This window comes from Bufo gargarizans, chromosome 1 (genome assembly GCF_014858855.1).
Source record: "Bufo gargarizans isolate SCDJY-AF-19 chromosome 1, ASM1485885v1, whole genome shotgun sequence".
Classification (NCBI taxonomy): Eukaryota; Metazoa; Chordata; class Amphibia; order Anura; family Bufonidae; genus Bufo; species Bufo gargarizans.
In genome coordinates, this window is record NC_058080.1 from 534,490,064 (window position 1) to 534,513,518 (window position 23,455).

The following is a 23,455-nucleotide window of genomic DNA, read 5'->3' on the forward strand; positions in this document are numbered from 1 at the left end:
TAATACCTGCCACATCTATAGGCGTATGTTCCAGATGCAGAATAAGTATAAATTCCTGCCACATATTGCCAAAACCTGCTGGGACCCAAGACTATTGCTGTGACTTGCATGGAATCAAAGCTGCATTAAGTAAAGAGGAGTTGGACGATATCTCCTGTCTGGATCTGAATTATTCCATCACTCCTATTAACAACACTCAATTTGTTGCATGTGAGCCCTGATCCAGGAGTCCGGCCGTACCAAGGTAGGAGACACCGTGGACACTATACAGAGACATTATTCCCCTCTGGCATTCCTCACCTGGTACGTGAGCTATACCATCTTAAAGGGCCGTGCTACAGTACCTGCGCAAGCTGCAACTGGCGTCACGACCTTATATACATATAAACTGACCCAGTGTCCTGCTCATTGCAGAGTCACATAGTAACATAGTAGATAAGACATACACCGCTCCATTCGAATAGAGAGCATGGGCCCTTGTTTTTGTGATTGGCGGGGGCCCCAGTGGTCAGATCCCCACTGATCGTGCACTTATTCCCTGTCCTATTGTCATGAGCCGCTTTAATGTCTTTTCTATTCACCGTTTCTCCTCTTACTGCCTCTCATGTTGGTACTTTGTGTTCGGTTTTGAACTACTTTTTAGAAGTTTTTTCCTAGATGGATCTTCTGATTGGGTCAGACGCCCACATGGTGTCTCAAAGTTGCATGAAGGTGCTCACGAGTGATTGTGTCATGTCAGCTTGCAGTATATCTATGAGGCTGGTGTAAATATTGTCCTGGATACCTGAGCGGGATATGTACCTGGTGGTTTGGGTTAAGGGGGTAAAAGCCACCACTACTCCCCTCGCTTTTTCCACTGTCCCACGTGTTGAATATTAACCCTTCACCTCCATTGATGACATTATACTGAAAACTTCAGCTGTGGAGGTGGAGTCAGGAAGGTTCTAGAGGTCACTATGATAAGGAACGCACCGTGACTCCTCATTGTCTGCAGGACGAGTCAGGAGAAGACATCACCTCCACCGCAGGTCGGTCTCACAACCCCCCCCACACTCCGGACCGGACTCTGCCCCTCTGATGTGGGCTGCCGGCCATGAAGGACACAGTCCTCCTCGTAATTATTTCTGAAAAGGCCGGGGGACAACAGAAGGGCTGCCACAACACCTCCTCCCCAGTGGCTGTCACCCAGCTTTCCAGGCTCCTGACATTCTGTATTATATAAGATACATGATAGCCACAGTCTCCTTTTAGGGCTCGAGGAAAGCTGGACCATCCTGGAAGGGCAGTAATGGTGGTGACAAGAACTGCTGTTAGAAGGCCCCTTACTTATTTGCTCCTCCCCTTAGTCAGGCTCCTCCTCCTTAGCATGACCCCTTCCACATTTTGAGACTCCTCCCCACAGTTCATATGCCATTGGTTCCTGATAATCTTTGGTTATTTGTAGTTTATAATTATTCTGTCTTTGCTGTAATAGAAATCAGCTCTCCGTGTACAGATCTGTTGAGCCTGTGAGCCAAAGTGCTGTGTCTTAAAGGGATTGTCCACCTTTCTTGAACTTTTTCTCAGAGCCTCCCAGTGGTGCTGCAGTGGTGGGCATACTTACCTGATCCCCACATCTTGCCTCCATCTCCATTGCTTCCCCTTGTGCACCATTGGTCCCATAGCTACCAGCATCAACATCCTGTTTGATGCGGGTCATGTGACACATGGGTGAAACGCAGAGGTCATGTGACCTGTATCAAACCGGATGTTGACGCGGGTAGCTGTGGACCAGCAGCACAAAATGGGGAGCGATAGAGCTGGAATCCAGCAGTGGGGATCAGGTAAGTATCCTCACCACTGCGGATCCAGCCACGTTGAGGGGTTTGAAAAACAGGTCAAGAAAGCTGGAAAACCCCTTTATTGGAGAAGAGCTGCAGTATAAAGCTTTGGGGATGGAGGATGGGTTGTTACAGACACATACATATAAAAAGTGAATCGGTAAGTAATAATGTAATAGACTTTATGTAGTGGGAGTTCTTCATACTGAGTCGTGGTAGGACTTGTACAGACTTTGCTCATGTATGAGATTAGAGATGATAGAAGTCTCATTATCACAACCAAGATTATGGACGGCCCCTGTAATGAGAGCGAACGTCCTGACCACAGTTAATGATTGACCCCAGGCTCTGCTCTCATATATATGTCCACATGTTTTCTGTCAGACAGGACTCATCTCTTCAGGTCAATCTATTACATCCTTCTTGTTACCCCTGAATTATCAAGTTCCTTGTACTGACTGTTCTGTGTCTTATACATTATTACAGACGATGGCGAACATCTTGATAAGAACTTACGAGAACAGAGACTATGACGTCGTACTTGAGATATTTGCCCGGGGGATAATGGACTACCTCCCCAGTACCAGCATGTATCTGCTGGGGCTTCATCAGGTTCATGTGATTATCCTTGTGTCGTTCATCATCTTCTACTTGGTCTTCAGCTCTTTCCTTGTGTCTTTGTTGGGTGTGGTGGCCCTTTTGGCTGGAGCTCGACTTCTTCTTGAATTTGTCTTTCATAAGATTATAAAGAAGGCCCACAAGTTGGACTTACAGAACATAGAAGAGTCCTACATGTCTGGGCAGAATTCCTGCTTTTGGGTGGCAGAAGTCAATGGTCGGGTTGTTGGTATGGTTGGTGTCAAACCTGTCCAAGGATCTCCTCATGAAGTGGAACTGAGACGACTGTCTGTGGCCAAGGAGCACCGGCACAAGGGGATTGCTAGAAGGCTTTGCATGCACGTCATTGACTATGCCCATCAACGTGGATATGAACACGTGACTTTAAATACCTCGACCATACAACATGCGGCTCATAAGCTCTACCTGAAATTGGGATTTAGGAAAACAAAATCCAAGCCGGTGTCAGACCCATTCGGAAGACTGGTAGATGTGACTGTCACCTATTACACGTATGATATAAAGGCATAACTTGTACCCCCAAAGTTCTAGGAACAGAGAATGTTGTGAATACATGATCTTTTGACTTGTTTCCTAGATCTTGGTGTTTATATGTTCTGATTATATATGGACAGAAACTTGTTCTAGGCTTTGACCTTTCTGTAACCAGAGATGATCTCTTGGGGTATGTTCACATTGCAGGTTTGAAAGAATGTCTGAGGCAGAAATCTGAAGCTAAGCCTTGGATTCTGCCATTAATTTACAATGTGCACTGTCACACATCCAACCACTGATTCACCCCTTCCAATCTCATGGAAATTGCAAGGCATGTCAATGCTTGTGTGAAGGTTCTCGTTCATCCAGGTCAGTAGTAATTAGTCAAACCAACTGGACTTTTATTTTGTTCCTTGAAGACACCTTACCAGTCTTCCAACTGGCTTTCTCAGTTACAATAACTTGAACTAAAAATCTCCACCATTAAATACTACTGACTCATGCTTCAGTCTGCCTAATCTGTTTATCATAATCACTACAAGGTCTAGGACTTTATTAAAGGGGTGTGACAGTAATTCTGCCACTTACCATGCTGTTCTAATACTTCTCCCGAGGCAGTTTAATCACACATCATACAAATGCTATCAACACATTACCTCTATGAAGTCCTTGACCTTGTAGTGTTTATGATATTATGATATTATTAGATTATTCTCAGAAAGCCAGTTAGATGACCAGCAAAGCGTCTTCAAGGAAAGAACTGCCAGTCCACTTGTTGTGACTTTACTACTGATACATGTCAATACCTTCTTATATCATATGGATTTCAAATCTGCATCTGTGTGTGAACTACGATGCGGTTTCCTACTGAAGAGAATGTGAAGCAGAATACATGTGGATTTCGACTGATATGGGCAACTATTTGGTTCGCTTTTAGGGGCTTCTTACTCGTTCCTTCTCCCACATAGGAGACAATGATGACCTACATGCCACTAGTCACACAGAAGACAAAATACACAATGAGATGAACTTTCTTATGTTACTGCAGAATATAATATCTATCAGTACTTATAGGATCCAGGGGCGGATATACCGCCTGTGCAGCTGGTTTAGCTGCACATGGGCCCAGCAAGGGAGGGGGCCCTTTCAAGTACCAGCAGAGGTGTTTTATTTTTTTATTTTATCATATTTTTCATTCCCTACCTCTGCCAACAGGGTAACCTGGGCACCTTAGGGTGGAGGTCAGGAGGGGGCAGAGTTTTAGGGGGGCCTGATTATGACTTACTATGAATCTGCTGCCCGTTATGCCTATACTCCATAGCTGAAGGACCTGCGATGACATCATAGTCATGTGATCTTTTCAACAGTGGAAGTGGTGGTAGAACCTGTGATGACATCATAGTCATGTGATCTTTTCAACATGGAAGTAGTGGTAGGACCTGTGATGGCATCATAGTCATGTGATCTTTTCAACAATGGCAGTGGTGGTAGGACCTGTGATGAGGTCACCATCATGTGACTAGTGCAGAAAGAGGCAGTGCTCAGCATGTGATGCCATGAAATGAATGTGAGAGCCATAGAAATGCTGGGAGATGTGGTTCTCCCCATTATACCCCCTCCCTGCTTATTATTTAACTGGCACTGTATGTTAAAGGGGCTGAAGGGAGGGGAGGGGTGTTATTTACTTGGGACTGTATATTATAGAAGACTATAAGAGATTTTTTTACATGGGACTGACTGGTATAGAAGACTGTAAGGAAGAGAGGTTATTTACATGGGACTATATCATATAGAAGACTGGTGGGAGAGGAGTGATGTTATTTATATGGGACTATTTGTTGGAGGGGTGTGAAGGAGGGGATTCAAGTTATTTACATGGGACTGTGTGTTATAGAGAACTGTAAGGAAGATAAGTTATTTACACGGGACTAGAGGGAGAGGACTGGTGTTATTTACATGGGACTGCATGGTATAGAAGACTGGCTATATACAATGGAACATTATAAATACTGTGGGCAGGGGTGGGGGCATTACCTACTACTGAGGGCTCTATAGAAGTGCGTTATATATTATTAGAGGTGCCCTAAAGGGGGCCTTATTAGTACTGAGGGCACTGTAGGGAGCCTTATTACCACTGGGGTACTATTTGGGGGGTGGCTTTTGCAGTGGCCGGGTTTGGGGTTGGCCCAACGCTATGCTGGGTCACCCGGACACCGTCGAGGTGTCACCACGTGTTGCTGCTCTCCGGAAGAGATGTTAAGGTGTGGTGAACCCCAACTGGAAATAAGTCCAGCGAGTCAGGGTCTGCAGTAACCAGGGAGCTTCTTTACTGGAGAGATTCAGGTACAAAACAATACAGGCGAGGCATAGGGCTGGCTTCTCCAGTCTCCTCTCTGGCAGAAGAAGGGTTTGATGCTGCGGAAAGGCCTGAGCTAGCTGTCCCTCTTTCTCTTCAGAAGGTTGGTACCCTGGTCCAAGGCTGGAGGTCCACGGTCTGTGGCAGAGTATCCCCGTCTCAGTGTCTTCTTCTGGTCACTCAGTAGTCTGGCAGAGTCTCCTCTTCCAAGCACTGTTCCCTATCTGCAGAACACTAGGGGCTCTGACTGCTCTCCTTATACACAGTTTCTGCTAGACTAGAACCTTCTAGTGGGAGGGGTGAGGTGGAGAAGCTCAGCACAAACAGATACATTATAACACTTTCCGTCTCTCACTTACATTAGAGCTTCAATGATACTCAATGTCAATGACACAGCAGGTTTTCCAGACAAAAACAAGTTTCCAGACATAACAACAGAGCTAAACCAGACATTCAAAAGGTTAGACTGTCTTCTTTTTGGTGGTAAACTGTGAGAGATAGAACTCCATCTTGTATATCCTATATCTATCTGAACCAGAGTTCAATTAGAGGTTAATAAAATGTTAGCTGGCATGCGGGGGGGGGGGGGGGGATCAGCTGAAAACCTCCCCCCCTTCCTGTTCTATTTTTATAAGTGCTCTTTTCTGATTTCATTTCTTCTGTCTTTGTGGTTTTAGGTGACGCACGGCTGTGGGACGTCTACCAATAATCATGGTATATGATTGTCTGCTAATTTACAATAAAGTAGATTACTGATTACAGCCATTGTGTATTTATATCAGCCTTCTCTGTGCACATACGCTATTTGAATTCGGAACCAATATTCATAGATGCACGGGTAATTGCCCTCACATAAACAAGTCAGTTTTTTTTCCCTCCAATACATGGTCTTCTTTAAACCCTATGGCAGCTGTGGAGAATAAGCAGCTTCTCAGTCAAAGTCCTAACAGTCTCTCAGCATTCATTAACCCTTTCCACAGAGCCATGTAAATACAGTGATAATGAACAGGATATACAGTCAGGTCCATAAATATTGGGAAATTGACACAATTCTAACATTTTTGGCTGTATACACCACCACAATGGATTGGAAATGAAACGAACAAGATGTGCTTTACCTGCAGACCGTCAGCTTTACCTGCAGACTGTCAGCTTTAATTTGAGGGCATTTACATCCAAATCAGGTGAACGGTGCAGGACTTACAGCAGTTTGCATCTGTGCCTCCCACTTGTTAAGGGACCAAAAGTAATGGGACAGAAAAATAATCATAACTCAAACTTTCACTTTTTAATACTTGGTTGCAAATCCTTTGCAGTCAATTACAGCCTGAAGTCTGGAACGCATAGACATCACCAGACGCTGGTCTCATCCCTGGTGATGCTCTGCCAGGCCTCTACTGCAACTGTCTTCAGTTCCTGAATAGGTTAAAAATACGGACTGGCACTCTGTATGTGTGGATGTAAGCTACGATGTACAATGTATAAAGTGATCACACTGTTTTAATACCAATAAAAATATAAAACACAATAAAAATCACAATAAAATCGCAATAAAAAATAAAATTACAAAACCATATAGTGATAGGTATATGAGAGTCTATAGTTTAGATGAATATGCACAAAGAAAAGTCCAGCTCACCCAATTGTTCAAACACCTGCGTGCACGGAAAAGGCTGGTGAGCCTGTATATTCTGGATATGAAAGCACAATGAAATTCCAGCACTCAACATTTTGGTAGCTAAAATCTTCGTCTTTTATTCAGGCAGTAGACATATAGACAGGACATCCACCCACAAGTGTAGCAACTTTGACGCGTTTCGAACAGTAGTTCTTAGTCGTAACAATGAGCAGTGTTTCCTCTGGTACCTTTATACCAGTCTAAACCAAGAAGTGATTACTCTCCCCTCACCTGAGGGGCAGGGGAGCAGAGGAGGCAGGGAACACTTTAACCTCTTGTTTTCCAGGTGAGACACTGCTCATGTGTTTTACCAAAATTTTTTTTTCATGCATCTATATAAAGTCACCGATTATTACATACATTTGAATTGAGAGATAACCATAAGTAAAAACAGTGAATACATTAAAATTGTCATAGAATATCAATTGTCAGGATAACAATAGAACACCACATTAGTTATATATAACCGGCTTATTTGCATGGATCCATATATGTTAGTGCTATGTTGCTAATTCTGACATAAATCCTTTATCTCTATTACTACTATTGATTGAAAAGAAAAAATAACTATGATGAAAAGAGTGAAAAAATAGAAAAGTCACGAGCTAATAGAAATACATAAGTTCATTTTTCTTATTTAGGCCATTTGGATGTCTGGTATTTAACTTGAAGATCCAAAAAGCCTCTCTAAGTCTCACTAGTAGAGTTGAGCGAACACCTGGATGTTCGGGTTCGAGAAGTTCGGCCGAACTTCCCGAAAATGTTCGGGTTCGGGATCCGAACCCGATCCGAACTTCGTCCCGAACCCGAACCCCATTGAAGTCAATGGGGACCCGAACTTTTCGGCACTAAAATGGCTGTAAAACAGCCCAGGAAAGGGCTAGAGGGCTGCAAAAGGCAGCAACATGTAGGTAAATCCCCTGCAAACAAATGTGGATAGGGAAATGAATTAAAATAAAAATTAAATAAATAAAAATTAACCAAAATCAATTGTAGAGAGGTCCCATAGCAGAGAATCTGGCTTCACGTCAGCCACCACTGGAACAGTCCATTCTCAGATATTTAGGCCCCGGAACCCAGGCAGAGGAGAGAGGTCCCGTAACAGAGAATCTGGCTTCATGTCAGCAGAGAATCAGTCTGCATGTCATAGCAGAGAATGAGGCTTCACGTCAGCCACCACTGCAACAGTCCATTGGCATATATTTAGGCCCCGGAACCCAGGCAGAGGAGAGAGGTCCCGTAACAGACAATCTGGCTTCATGTCAGCAGAGAATCAGTCTTCATGTCATAGCAGAGAATTTCATGATTTTCCTATTACATGACGTAAAGTCATGATTTTATTAAAGACACGGAGGCGAGTATTGCATATAACTCTCTTTACTGTTACCATAGCAGCAAAGAAGAACATGTCAATCAAAAGAAAAAACCATAACAACTGACTCCTCCCCTCCATCCCAGTATATATTGTCTCCCCACTCTGGGATCATCCTCTTTCTTTGAACAGCAAACTACCGCAGACATCGACGGAGAACTTGGACCTTCCGTAACCCAACTGACATTCCTGACCCTGAATCGACCAGGAACCCGGATCCACCGAAAAACCTAAACGGCAACAGCGCCAACCGAACTGGAACCATGGACGAGGAAATCAATCAACCTGCAGGATAAAACAAACACGAGGTAAAATCACATGACCATGGCATGAAACCAAGAAAAGTGCAGCATATAAATAAACACATCAAGATGGGCAGTAGTGTGCAAAATAGGACAAGTACAACATACAGTTGATGATAACAATAATAATAACCGAACAAATCCTCAAAAATTGAGAGATCATATGTGAGTCAAACTCATGATAACCAATAACAAACACACATATATGAAATACAATATTTTATTAATATGTCACTTTAAACGACACAATTACAATTGATAATAAATATAATGTAAAATGCAGTACTGTGGTGGCGCTACAGAACAGCGCCCCACCAAGGATATGCAAGGAATGTTGTAGTACCCACAACCCCTTGTCTTCAATCAGCCCTCATGAACAAAAGAGATAATCTCAACATCGGCTCAGAGGAGACAAAGGGTTAAAATCAAAAATGCAAGTGCTGGTAGTTAGTGAAAGGATGTAAGCCAAACAGTAGGAGCAGTATATATGTCCCACACCCACTGTGGATGTCATGGTAGATGACCTGCATGCACTACATGTCACATCAACATAAACTAAACCAGCACATATAAATAACACACAACAAATACTGGGAAACAAACCTACAATCCCTGGTGAGCGGACCCCTGACGCACGTTTCGCCAAGCTTTTTCAAAGGGGCGTGTCTATCCTGCCAATTACTCAACCTTAAATCCAGCCTCAGATGGAGAAGATCCAATCCGCTGCCTCATTAACTGATACAACTCCGCCCATTGCCCACCTCCAGATGACAAATCATGTCCTCACTTCCGCCCACATCTTCTCCCACTCCGTGTGAACACGCCGCACACCTAACTTCCGCCCGCACCACAGCTAAATGGTCAGAGCGTTACGTCACTTCCGCCTCTGACGTGGATGAAACAGCTCCTCCCTGATGAGTCCTGTCATGCTCCGTCACAAGAGACGGTATTAGAAGGGTACCGGTAATTAATAGAAACCTGCTTCTGTCAACCCACTCGGCAGCATCAATATCCATCATCAGGGATGAAGACAATACCCCGGTACTCACTACCTCCAAACTACCATGATATCAATGGAGCCGATGGTTTCAGTATTAAAAGTAGGGGCAACGGCATCAATTATAATGCATTAAAAAACAGGGAGTGGGGGAACCGAGGGGTACAATAGGAAGGGGGAGAGGGGGAGAAGGAAAAAGGACCAAAACTCAGAGGGCACAACCATCATTAAAAAACCCTGATAGAACAAAAAGGGTTACACTCATCATAAGTAATACAATTAATCTTAAATATGTATCATAAATACTAAACAAGTGAATAAATTAACCACATGATTAGATACCTCTCCTTATTCATCAAATTTGTTCCTCTATCATGATATATACATTTAATAAATAGTTAATAAAGAATAAATAAGTAAGAATCTAACCCATATCTCATCAAAAGTCAATGATTGTCCTGTATCTACCATGGATATCTCCTCAGATCACTTCAACCCCCTTATCACTATATATATCTATAACAAAATACTATAACCTTCTCTGTATTTGGATCATTTCCATTGACCCTGATGTGAACCCAAAAAGTGAACCATGTAATTCATCGAAACATATATACAAACCTAAATATATAAAATATATAAATATATAAATATCTCATGACATACTAGGTGAACCTAATATGTATAAAAAAGTGCTCAAGTGCATAGGGTGCTCAATGCTCAACAGCATGACTATTGGGTAATTGGCCAAATGTGGCAATTTTTTTTTAAGTGGTCAATGACACGTTTTACGCAATTTTACATCATTTGGAGCCCTAAATTTTGTATGGAGCGTCGCGCTTCGGTAATGACAATTTTGGGTTCCGATTCCGGGCCTTTTTCAATATCGGATTTCCGCGGGGGAGCGACTTACGTGGATTTTTACTTCGGTTCTTGAACACTAAGTGTCTAGGCAGTAAAATTGGCGCAACGGCAATTCGGCGAAACGCGCATTTTAGGGTCAGCAGCGAATGCCAATTTGCGATTTTACGCTTTTCGCGTTGGCAAATAACCAACCGTAAGTCCGTTTGACCCGAGCTTGGTGTCATTTTGTGCGGCTCAGCGAGCTGATCGATTCCTATCCTGACTCGTTTTGATCACAATAACGTAGGTCCGGCTACGCCTTCTGTAAAGTGGCGTAATTTAACCATTTTGAGAGAATTGACAAAATTGAGATTGATTTTGTCCGAAACCGCTCATTTTTGAGAGACGAGCCCGGGCTATATTTGTAGAGCACCATCTCCAGAGTCTGCATACCAAAACTCGTGTCGTTATGTCGCGCGGTTTTGCCGTAACGAGGGTGGATAACCGTTCCGTTTTTTCTGTGTCGTTTTTAATGTTTATAAATAAATCATAATTTCTCAAAAACTATGGTTATCAGAGAGAAATCCTTTGGTATGCTTAAAGTACACTCTAAGTGCAAGAAGATAAAAAAAATTTGGAGCCTCAACAACAAACACAGGTTGCGCAATTTGCTTTTAAATAACGCCATTATATTGAAAATTTGTATAACTGGTCATATTTTTCGACTCCTAATGAGTTACACAACCATCTTTCTATACTTCTGAACACATATTCTTGTAGATCTAGTTAACAGCTTTCAAATGAGCCCCAGAATGTGACGGTAGGATATTTTTTGACCCCTCAAACATGCTATATACTTATCCTTGTCCTTGTTTCTAATCCGGCGGCCATCTTTAAAGCAGTGCCACTGTCAAAGTGACACCGTTGGAAGTTGTGTACAGCGGCCTACTTTAGGTATAGGAGGCCCAAATTTTCAGGGTTCATAGTGGAGGTCTAGTGCTACAAGATGGGCGCTGAAGCTTGTCTGTGGGTCCTTCCTTTCAGGAATATATGCAGGTCAAATGCGGGGATATTTCATAGGCCTACCAGATTTCCATAAAGTGACCCCCTATTGATGTCCTGTCCAGCACTTCTCTTTGGGGTTAGGAAGCTCATATTTTAAGGGTTAATAGAGGAGATATGGGGGTACAGGATGAGCCCTGAAGCTTGTCTGTGTGTCCTTCCTTTGAGGAATGGAAGCAGGTCAAATTTCGGGGATATTTCATAGGCCTACAGATTTCCATAAACTGACCCCCTATTGATTTCCTGTCCAGCAGTTCTTTTTGGGGTTAGGAAGCTCATATTTTCAGGGTTAATAGAAGAGATATAGGGGTACAGAATGAGCTCTGAGGCTTGTCTGTGGGTTCTTCCTTTGAGGAATGGAAGCAGGTCAAACTCAGGGATATTTCATAGGCCTTCAGATTTCCATAAAGTGAGCCCCTATTGATGGCCTGTCCAGCAGCACTCTTTGGGGTTAGGAAGCTCATATTTTCAGGGTAATAGAGGAGATATGGGGGTACAGAATGAGCTCTGAGGCTTGTCTGTGGGTTCTTCCTTTGAGGAATGGAAGCAGGTCAAAGTCAGGGATATTTCATAGGCCTTCAGATTTCCATAAAGTGAGCCCCTATTGATGGCCTGTCCAGCAGCTCTCTTTGGGGTTAGGAAGCTCATATTTTCAGGGTTAATAGAGGAGATATGGGGGTACAAAATGAGCTCTGAGGCTTGTCTGTGGGTTCTTCCTTTGAGGAATGGAAGCAGGTCAAAGTCAGGGATATTTAGCATAGGCCTTTCAGATTTCCATAAAGTGAGCCCCTATTGATGGCCTGTCCAGCAGCTCTCTTTGGGGTTAGGAAGCTCATATTTTCAGGGTTAATAGAGGAGATATGGGGGTACAAAATGAGCTCTGAGGCTTGTCTGTGGGTTCTTCCTTTGAGGAATGGAAGCAGGTCAAAGTCAGGGATATTTTATAGGCCTTCAGATTTCCATAAAATGAGCCCCTATTGATGGCCTGTCCAGCAGCACTCTTTGGGGTTAGGAAGCTCATATTTTCAGGGTTAATAGAGGAGATTTGGGGGTACAAAATGAGCTCTGAGGCTTGTCTGTGGGTTCTTCCTTTGAGGAATGGAAGCAGGTCAAAGTCAGGGATATTTCATAGGCCTTCAGATTTCCATAAAGTGACCCCCTATCGATGGCCTGTCCAGCAGCTCTCTTTGGGGTTAGGAAGCTCATATTTTCAGGGTTAATAGAGGAGATATGGGGGTACAAAATGAGCTCTGAGGCTTGTCTGTGGGTTCTTCCTTTGAGGAATGGAAGCAGGTCAAATTCGGGGATATTTCATAGGCCTTCAGATTTCCATAAAGTGAGCCCCTATTGATGGCCTGTCCAGCAGCACTCTTTGGGGTTAGGAAGCTCATATTTTCAGGGTTAATAGAGAAGATATGGGGGTACAAAATGAGCTCTGAGGCTTGTCTGTGGGTTCTTCCTTTGAGGTATGGAAGCAGGTCAAATTCGGGGATATTTCATAGGCCTTCAGATTTCCATAAAGTGAGCCCCTATTGATGGCCTGTCCAGCAGCACTCTTTGGGGTTAGGAAGCTCATATTTTCAGGGTTAATAGAGGAGATTTGGGGGTACAAAATGAGCTCTGAGGCTTGTCTGTGGGTTCTTCCTTTGAGGAATGGAAGCAGGTCAAAGTCAGGGTTATTTAGGAGGCATAGGATTTGCCTTTTCAGGGAAGAAATTTCCAAAAAGTGACCCCCTATTGATGGCCTGTCCAGCAGCTCTCTTTGGGGTTAGGAAGCTCATATTTTCAGGGTTAATAGAGGAGATATGGGGGTACAAAATGAGCTCTGAGGCTTGTCTGTGGGTTCTTCCTTTGAGGAATGGAAGCAGGTCAAAGTCAGGGATATTTCATAGGCCTTCAGATTTCCATAAAGTGACCCCCTATTGATGGCCTGTCCAGCAGCTCTCTTTGGGGTTAGGAAGCTCATATTTTCAGGGTTAATAGAGGAGATATGGGGGTACAGAATGAGCTCTGAGGCTTGTCTGTGGGTTCTACCTTTGAGGAATGGAAGCAGGTCAAAGTCAGGGATATTTCATAGGCCTTCAGATTTCCATAAAATGAGCCCCTATTGATGGCCTGTCCAGCAGCACTCTTTGGGGTTAGGAAGCTCATATTTTCAGGGTTAATAGAGGAGATTTGGGGGTACAAAATGAGCTCTGAGGCTTGTCCGTGGGTTCTTCCTTTGAGGAATGGAAGCAGGTCAAAGTCAGGGATATTTCATAGGCCTTCAGATTTCCATAAAATGAGCCCCTATTGATGGCCTGTCCAGCAGCACTCTTTGGGGTTAGGAAGCTCATATTTTCAGGGTTAATGGAGGAGATTTGGGGGTACAAAATGAGCTCTGAGGCTTGTCTGTGGGTTCTTCCTTTGAGGAATGGAAGCAGGTCAAAGTCAGGGTTATTTAGGAGGCATAGGATTTGCCTTTTCAGGGAAGAAATTTCCAAAAAGTGACCCCCTATTGATGGCCTGTCCAGCAGCTCTCTTTGGGGTTAGGAAGCTCATATTTTCAGGGTTAATAGAGGAGATATGGGGGTACAAAATGAGCTCTGAGGCTTGTCTGTGGGTTCTTCCTTTGAGGAATGGAAGCAGGTCAAAGTCAGGGATATTTCATAGGCCTTCAGATTTCCATAAAGTGACCCCCTATCGATGGCCTGTCCAGCAGCTCTCTTTGGGGTTAGGAAGCTCATATTTTCAGGGTTAATAGAGGAGATATGGGGGTACAAAATGAGCTCTGAGGCTTGTCTGTGGGTTCTTCCTTTGAGGAATGGAAGCAGGTCAAATTCGGGGATATTTCATAGGCCTTCAGATTTCCATAAAGTGAGCCCCTATTGATGGCCTGTCCAGCAGCACTCTTTGGGGTTAGGAAGCTCATATTTTCAGGGTTAATAGAGAAGATATGGGGGTACAAAATGAGCTCTGAGGCTTGCCTGTGGGTTCTTCCTTTGAGGTATGGAAGCAGGTCAAATTCGGGGATATTTCATAGGCCTTCAGATTTCCATAAAGTGAGCCCCTATTGATGGCCTGTCCAGCAGCACTCTTTGGGGTTAGGAAGCTCATATTTTCAGGGTTAATAGAGGAGATATGGGGGTACAAAATGAGCTCTGAGGCTTGTCTGTGGGTTCTTCCTTTGAGGAATGGAAGCAGGTCAAAGTCAGGGTTATTTAGGAGGCATAGGATTTGCCTTTTCAGGGAAGAAATTTCCAAAAAGTGACCCCCTATTGATGGCCTGTCCAGCAGCTCTCTTTGGGGTTAGGAAGCTCATATTTTCAGGGTTAATAGAGGAGATATGGGGGTACAAAATGAGCTCTGAGGCTTGTCTGTGGGTTCTTCCTTTGAGGAATGGAAGCAGGTCAAAGTCAGGGATATTTCATAGGCCTTCAGATTTCCATAAAGTGACCCCCTATTGATGGCCTGTCCAGCAGCTCTCTTTGGGGTTAGGAAGCTCATATTTTCAGGGTTAATAGAGGAGATATGGGGGTACAGAATGAGCTCTGAGGCTTGTCTGTGGGTTCTTCCTTTGAGGAATGGAAGCAGGTCAAAGTCAGGGATATTTCATAGGCCTTCAGATTTCCATAAAATGAGCCCCTATTGATGGCTTGTCCAGCAGCTCTCTTAGGGGTTAGGAAGCTCATATTTTCAGGGTTAATAGAGGAGATATAGGGGTACAGAATGAGCACTGAAGCTTGTCTGTGGGTTATTCCTTTGAGGAATGGAAGCAGGTCAAAGTCAGGGTTATTTAGGAGGCATAGGATTTGCCTTTTCAGGGAAGAAATTTCCAAAAAGTGACCCCCTATTGATGGCCTGTCCAGCAGCTCTCTTTGGGGTTAGGAAGCTCATATTTTCAGGGTTAATAGAGGAGATATGGGGGTACAAAATGAGCTCTGAGGCTTGTCTGTGGGTTCTTCCTTTGAGGAATGGAAGCAGGTCAAAGTCAGGGATATTTCATAGGCCTTCAGATTTCCATAAAGTGACCCCCTATTGATGGCCTGTCCAGCAGCTCTCTTTGGGGTTAGGAAGCTCATATTTTCAGGGTTAATAGAGGAGATATGGGGGTACAGAATGAGCTCTGAGGCTTGTCTGTGGGTTCTTCCTTTGAGGAATGGAAGCAGGTCAAAGTCAGGGATATTTCATAGGCCTTCAGATTTCCATAAAGTGAGCCCCTATTGATGGCCTGTCCAGCAGCACTCTTTGGGGTTAGGAAGCTCATATTTTCAGGGTTAATAGAGGAGATATAGGGGTACAGAATGAGCTCTGAGGCTTGTCTGTGGGTTCTTCCTTTGAGAAATAGAAGCAGGACAAATTCGGGGATATTTCATAGGCCTTCAGATTTCCATAAAGTGACCCCCTATCGATGGCCTGTCCAGCAGCTCTCTTTGGGGTTAGGAAGCTCATATTTTCAGGGTTAATAGAGGAGATATGGGGGTACAGAATGAGCTCTGAGGCTTGTCTGTGGGTTCTTCCTTTGAGGTATGGAAGCAGGTCAAATTCGGGGATATTTCATAGGCCTTCAGATTTCCATAAAGTGAGCCCCTATTGATGGCCTGTCCAGCAGCACTCTTTGGGGTTAGGAAGCTCATATTTTCAGGGTTAATAGAGGAGATATGGGGGTACAAAATGAGCTCTGAGGCTTGTCTGTGGGTTCTTCCTTTGAGGCATGGAAGCAGGTCAAATTCGGGGATATTTCATAGGCCTTCAGATTTCCATAAAGTGAGCCCCTATTGATGGCCTGTCCAGCAGCACTCTTTGGGGTTAGGAAGCTCATATTTTCAGGGTTAATAGAGGAGATATGGGGGTACAAAATGAGCTATGAGGCTTGTCTGTGGGTTCTTCCTTTGAGGAATGGAAGCAGGTCAAATTCGGGAATATTTCATAGGCCTTCAGATTTCCATAAAGTGAGCCCCTATTGATGGCCTGTCCAGCAGCACTCTTTGGGGTTAGGAAGCTCATATTTTCAGGGTTAATAGAGGAGATATAGGGGTACAGAATGAGCTCTGAAGCTTGTCTGTGGGTTATTCCTTTGAGGAATGGAATCAGGTCAAAGCCAGGGTTATTTAGTAGGCATATGATTTGCCTTTTCAGGGAAGAAATTTCCATAAAGTGACCCCCTATTGATGGCCTGTCCAGCAGCTCTCTTTGGAGTTAGGAAGCTCATATTTTCAGGGTTAATAGAGGAGATATGGGGGTACAGAATGAGCTCTGTGACTTGTCTGTGGGTTCTTCCTTTGAGGAATGGAAGCAGGTCAAATTCAGGGATATTTCATAGGCCTACAGATTTCTATAAAGTGACCCCCTATTGATGGTCTGTCCAGCAGCACTCTTTGGGGTTAGGAAGCTCATATTTTCAGGGTTAATAGATGAGATATGGGGGTACAGAATGAGCACTGAAGCTTGTCTGTGGGTTATTCCTTTGAGGAATGGAAGCAGGTCAAAGTCAGGGTTATTTAGTAGGCATAGGGTTTGCCTTTTCAGGTAAGAAATTTCCATAATGTGACCCCCTATTGATGGCCTGTCCAGCAGCTCTCTTTGGGGTTAGGAAGCTCATATTTTTAGGGTTAATAGAGGAGATATGGGGGTACAGAATGAGCTCTGAGGCTTGTCTGTGGGTTCTTCCTTTGAGGAATGGAAGCAGGTCAAATTCGGGGATATTTAATAGGCCTTCAGATTTCCATAAAGTGAGCCCCTATTGATGGCCTGTCCAGCAGCACTCTTTGGGGTTAGGAAGCTCATATTTTTAGGGTTAATAGAGGAGATATGGGGGTACAGAATGAGCTTTGAGGCTTGTCTGTGGGTTCTTCCTTTGAGATATGGAAGCAGGTCAAATTTGGGGTTATTTAGTAGGCCTAGGATTTACCTTTTCAGGTTAGACATTTCCATAAAGTGACCCCCCATTAGTGACCCCCATTAGTGACCCCATATACCTAAACCCATTATCCTAAATGTGCCCTAATAAACTACCAGACACAAAGTGTTTAATAAAAAAGAATATATTTATTGATCAATCCTCATTATCCAAGACACCAAAAAATTATGAAAGTGCATTTATTAAACAAACACCATTATCTTAAAACCCCAACAAACCCCATTATCATATTGCCAAAAATACTGAAATTATATTTATTCATCAAACCCCATCAGTAACCTATAGTAACCTTATAAATGAATATAGATAGAGATGAATAATCTGTCTTTCCTTAGGAACCCAATCATGTTTTCCTTGCATTTTTGTCTCATAACAGCTCAGCGATCCTCATAGCAAGCACCTTGATACATCATTGACCAACTTTATTTTGGCCTCTGTCAGGGTTGTCTTGATCTCTCATCATCGCTGCTATGCGCTTCATGCACTTCCTAAACAGATGGGTTCCCAGGATAGGAAGTAGTCCATATATAGCAATAAAACAGTGTGTGTTTGTATACAACGTAGTGCGTAAATTATAGTCCATGGTTGGTCTATAGAAGCTTATCATCTTCAAAGTCGAGTACTTCTCCCGCAATCTTCAGTCCTTCTGAGGAAAACGAAAGAAGAAAGTCCAACGTTACAACCTGATATCAGAACATCCACTTGAAGATTTATGATTATGCACCAAATAAAATCAATCAATGTCTGGTATATACTAGAGCTTGCTGATGCTGTCTGCCTCTGCCTCCCGAACCTCGTTGACATCTCTGGTAATGAGGGTGTTTTTGCTCTGCAATAAAACATAAATGAACATTAATATGCAATCATAGAAAGCATAAACCTAAAAAACATAAACAACATCAAAACACTGTGGGTATTTTTTTAAAACATAGTGCGTAAAATATAGTCCATGGCTGGACTATAGAAGGTCGTTATCTTCGAAGTCGAGTACTTCTCCGGCAATCTTTAGTCCTTCTGAGGAAAAAGAAAGAAGAAAGTCCAACGTTATAACCTGATATCAGGACATTCACTGGAAGATTTGTGATTATCCAGTAAATGAAATCAATCATTGTATGGTATAGTTACCGGCTAGAGCTTGTTGGTGCTGTCTGCCTCTTCCTATGGGACCTTGTTGAGAGCGCTGGCAATGAAGGAGTCTTTTCTCTGCAATTAAACATAAATGAACATTAATAGGCAATGATAGAAAGCATCCACTAATTAGCAAAAAAAAAATTAAAATTATTTGGACAGTCTATTCAGTCTATTATAACCTGATATCAGAACATTCACTGGATAATTTCTGATTATACACCAAATAAAATCAATGTGTGGTTTAGTTACCTGCTAGAGCTTGCTGGTGCTGTCTGCCTTTTTCCACGAGACCTTGTTGACATAGCTGGCACTGAGGGAGTTGGTGCTCTGCAATAAAACATAAATGAACATTAATATACAATAATGGAAAGCATTCACTCATTAGCAAAACACAATGATATTATTTGGACAGCTTATTCACCTTGAAGTCCAGCCAGTGTCATCCTGGTCACTGATTGAGTCCTGGGAAGTGATGTCCTCGTCTTCCTTGCTGCTCTCATCCTTTGAAGTAGAGTTTTCGTCATCCTGGCTTGCGGTGTTCTGGGAAGTGATGTCCTCGTCTTGCTCAATGTGGTCATCCTGGCTTTCTCGATGATCTTCAGAATCCCGATTTCTTTATAGGAAACATATAAAACACAAAGGGCTTAGCAATCAATATTGCAAAGCAAGAATTGTTTTTATTCCCACAATCAAGTACCTTGAGGTGTTCTGGGAAGTGATGTCCTCGTCTTGCTCAATGTGGTCATCCTGGCTTTCTCGATGATCTTCTGGATCCAGATTTCTGCATAGGAAACAGATAAAACGCAAATTACTTAGTAATCAAGGTTGCAGAGCAATAATTGTTTTTACTCCAACAATCAAGTACCTTGAGGTGCTGGCTTGTGGCTCATCACTCGTCACTTGCCCTGCTTGTATAACTAGTTGGTAGCCATGGCAAATATCCGTCAGCGTCTTCTCCCTATAGCTTCGTTCGGCCGTGAGGTTGGTATGTGCCAGATATTTTGCAAACATATTCTTTTCGGAGTCTGAATAATGAGGAATGGTCCAAGTTTCACAAACCCTCCTGACAAGCTGGCTAGAGATGTTGGGAAGTTTGAATCTAGGATTAAAATGATGATGGTAAACACATAAGATATGACACTATATTTACACTTTGAAAATGATAAGTGAGGTTTTTTTTTTATCTTACTTCTTGTGGTACCGCATGATGTCATTGGAAACGTTGTAAATCTCTTTTCCAGAGGTCGATATGAAAAAGATATCCTTTGGAGAGTCTTTCTGTAGCAACTTTGGTCTAACTTTTTCAAAGTATACTTTAAACCACTGTGGGTGGGGGGGTTATAAAAAAAGGTATGAGAAATTATTAAAATGCCTTATTTCAATATTATGTTCACCTATAACCTTAGAGAAAGCTTACCCTTTCTTCCTCCTTGTTTAGTACAAAAGTAGCCACTTGTTGTGAAGCTGTCTTGTGTAACTTAACACCGACTATAGCAAGATCTTCCCCATTATATGTGTGAGAGATTCGTTCTTTCCACTCAGAAACCTAAGAGCCAAGAGTTAGAAAAGTTTAATGGACACAAAAGCAAACCAACAATAAGAATAAAGAAAGAGAATGAAAAAGTTACTCACGGTCAAATTTTGCACTACCCCTGGTCGTTGTAGATGTTTCAATACAAGCAGGGCCTCCAAATAATAAATAATTTCTAGATGTGTTTCTCGATCAGTGTTTCTACCTTGGACATCCTTGAAACACTGTGAGAATGATGGTTTTGCCACATCTAGAAGCCTGCGACATTCCTGGGGTGTCTTTGTAGTGGTTGTCAATGCCTGGTACCTAAAAATAAGATACATATGATATTACTCTATAAAATAAGCATATATTACTGTATGTATATATGTACAGACACAGAGAGAGAATAGCTCACCGTTTGCTGACAACCTCTCTAGAAATGCCCTTTGACAACCTCTTTTGTATGTCATCGGTCACCTTGTGAAAGAATTCGCAGGACTTATACAAATTTGGATGTTTGGTAAAGAGGTTGGTGGATCTTAGCTGATAGGTCATGAACCTCCGGACATGTTTCAGGTAGTTGAAGATGGTCTGGTTTGCAAGATTCAAATCCCTCAGCTTGGTAAAGAAGGTGTTGGCCTTTTCCACATCTTTCACGAACTGTAGGTTTACAGTCTTTGGGTTCATGTAAAAAAGGAACCTTGCAACATCTTCAACCTCCTGTCTATAATTGTTGACCTTCAAAGTATCTTTCAGATAGGAGGCAAAGCCCTTCAGCATTGGGTTGTCTAATGAATGACGCTGGTACAACCCTTCAGCCATCATCTTCTTTCTTGTATTCACTGTCCATTTTGTCTGTAGGATTCTATAATTCAGAAGGAAAATGCAACTAGTTAGACTAAAGACATTTTACCAATACTGAGAAGACATAGGCTGTCGCAAAACACTGACCTCTGTGTCTGACTATCGAGGTTGTTATCAATTTCATCGGTTTCTTCATCTTCTCTTCTTTCTTGTCCTTCCTCGTGGTCTTCTTCTGGAATGCTGTCTCTCTCTTCTATAACTTGGTCCTCGGTCTCGGCTGGCACATCCTCAATTTTTTCTTCAGGCTCCACATTGCCATGTGCGACCTCCAAATCTTCTTGAGGTTTGAATGTGTCCTCATCGTCTTCCGTGTGAAGTGGCTGTACTTGAGGGGCCACTGCTTGCAATGTGGAGGTGGCAGCAGACACAGAGGTAGGTGTTATCTCTTGTCTGACATTCCTATAATATATAAAATATAAAATATGAATTTGGGTACTGTAATGGACAAACACATGAGACGATAGGCATACAGAGGTAGCACATACCTGTTTGAAGCTGGCTTGTCTGATATTATAAAGCCCCTGTCCTCTAGAAAAGGTACAACTTTTTCCAGAGATCCTAGAGACATGATCTCATCATAAGAAATGGTAGTGCCCTTCGATGCTATATTGACCAGGGTCTTCTTGGCCGATTCTAATGCCGCTTTCCTGGCTTCATCCGTGCTCAGTCTCATACACTTTCTTTTCAGATGTGTTGAGAGAATCTTGTGGGGTCTATAGCAGACAGGGCATGTCTGTGGAGTTCTGTTTTTGCTGTTTAAAGACAAAACATTTTTTTTTTTAATAATTATTATTATTTTTTGCACATTAATTCCTGTGAAACCCCTGCCCCAGGACCTTAGAAAAAAATTAGCCCTCACAATAGGAATCAAAGCATAAATCACAAAAAGATCTATAAATGGTTTAGAGAGCAGCTTTTACAGCAAGTTATTTAACAATGTGTGTATGTCTTAGATAAAGATCGGTGTGTAAAGCTTCTAACAGGACAACTTGATTAAAGGGGCATGTTTTAAACTTAGCAACTTGGTTCCATATTGTGGGTGAGGGGAGAATGAGGTCAGCAGATAAAGCCCCAGAAGACCATTCAGATTTTGAGTGATTTTATTCACTGAAGAACTGCAGGAGCTATAGGTCCTCTATAAGATATAAACTATTTATCCCATACAGTGAAATGGAAAAACAAAAACAAAATGGCCACTTCACCTCCTACAAAAATAATTATAAAAAGGATAAAAAAGTCAGATAGACCTCAAAATGGTGTCTATGAAAGGTATAGATCAGGGGTAGGCAACCTCCGGCTCCCAGCTGTTGTGAAACTACAACTCCCAGTATGCTCTGCTCTTCTAAGAACTCTCATAGAAATGAATTGAGCATGCTGGGAATTGTAGTTTCACAACAGCTGGGAGACGGAGGTTGCCTACCCCTGGTATTGATCATCAAACAAAACATTAGCCCTCACAATATGAATCAAAGCAAAAACACATATTTTACGTACAACTTTAGTCTATTTTAAAAGGCATACTAATAACAAATACATGTACTTACGTTTTGGATACAGACTCCATGATTATTCCTTGAATTTAATATCCGAAACTAAAAAAACTGCAGTAATAGTTGTCAATAGACAAAATGTAAGAATATAAAAAATCTAAATCTATAAATGAAGTAAATCACAGAAAGAAAATAGCAAAAGTTGGAAAATTATCCAAAAAGCACAGACAGGTTTAGAGAGCTCCTTTTTCAGCAAGTTCAAAAAACTGTCTGGGCACACCCTGGACACACAGTCTATAACAATGGGTGAGTCTTAGATAAATATCAGTGTGTAAAGCTTCTAATTGGACAACTTGATTAAAGGGGCATGGTTTTAAACTTAGAAACTTGACTCCATATTGTGGGTGAGGGGAGAATGAGGTCAGCAGATACAGCCCCCAAAGACCATTATGATTTTGATCGTTTTTTTCACAGAAAAAAATAAAGTTTACTTAATTTTTTATACATTAATTTCTCTGCTAGAGGACATATTTGGAGTGAATACTCATTTGATTGGTACATTGACTCACTGGTCACCATTTCATTCAGGTGACTGGTAACGATAATCGGGTAGTGACTTCCACTCACGGCACGGTTACTCAATTATCTGTAGAAAAGAAAAAAGGCTGTCAGCAGTGTCATCTAGTGTTTATAGGTGAGTTTGCATCAGTCATCCATAGGGCTGAACATAGATGAACACAGGGTCAAGTTCCAAAAGTAAAGCCTGGTGCAACAGAGCTACAATGGCAGAAATCACATAGAGCAAAGTCTGAATCCCCAGGGCTTACAATGACACACTATTGCATCCCCTTCTATGTCTGCTAGAGGACATATTAGAAGTGAATACTCATTTGATTGGTACATTGACTCACTGGTCACCATTTCATTCAGGTGACTGGTAACGATAATCGGGTAGTGACTTCCACTCACGGCACGGTTACTCAATTATCTGTAGAAAAGAAAAAAGGCTGTCAGC

At 42.5% G+C, this 23,455-nt stretch overlaps 2 protein-coding genes across 4 annotated transcripts in view; one reads left to right on the forward strand and one right to left on the reverse strand.

The window, feature by feature from the left end:
* Window positions 1-4,046, forward strand: part of LOC122934093 (probable N-acetyltransferase camello) — a 29,124-nt gene extending 25,078 nt beyond the window's left edge. For 2 of the 3 annotated variants that reach the window (XM_044289286.1, XM_044289273.1), the window contains exon 2: window positions 2,307-4,046. In XM_044289286.1, coding sequence (XP_044145221.1) covers window positions 2,310-2,969 — 660 coding nt within the window. In that variant the 5' untranslated portion in view covers window positions 2,307-2,309 and the 3' untranslated portion in view covers window positions 2,970-4,046. Of the gene's footprint in view, window positions 1-986; window positions 1,029-2,306 lie in introns of those variants that run through there. The other variant, XM_044289294.1, reaches the window with a different exon arrangement.
* A 13,602-nt stretch (window positions 4,047-17,648) lies between these two features.
* LOC122934104 lies at window positions 17,649-22,914 on the reverse strand. The gene is made up of 14 exons (XM_044289306.1): window positions 22,495-22,914; window positions 21,436-21,702; window positions 21,038-21,349; window positions 20,502-20,951; window positions 20,206-20,410; window positions 19,991-20,119; window positions 19,763-19,896; window positions 19,439-19,672; window positions 19,271-19,354; window positions 18,995-19,186; window positions 18,823-18,900; window positions 18,568-18,645; window positions 18,198-18,456; window positions 17,649-18,088 (listed from the first exon to the last, which is right to left on the reverse strand). Exons 1-13 carry the CDS (start codon window positions 22,512-22,514, stop codon window positions 18,414-18,416), a joined length of 2,226 nt encoding a protein of 741 aa, XP_044145241.1. The 5' UTR covers window positions 22,515-22,914; the 3' UTR covers window positions 17,649-18,088; window positions 18,198-18,413.
* Window positions 22,915-23,455: the final 541 nt, after the last annotated feature.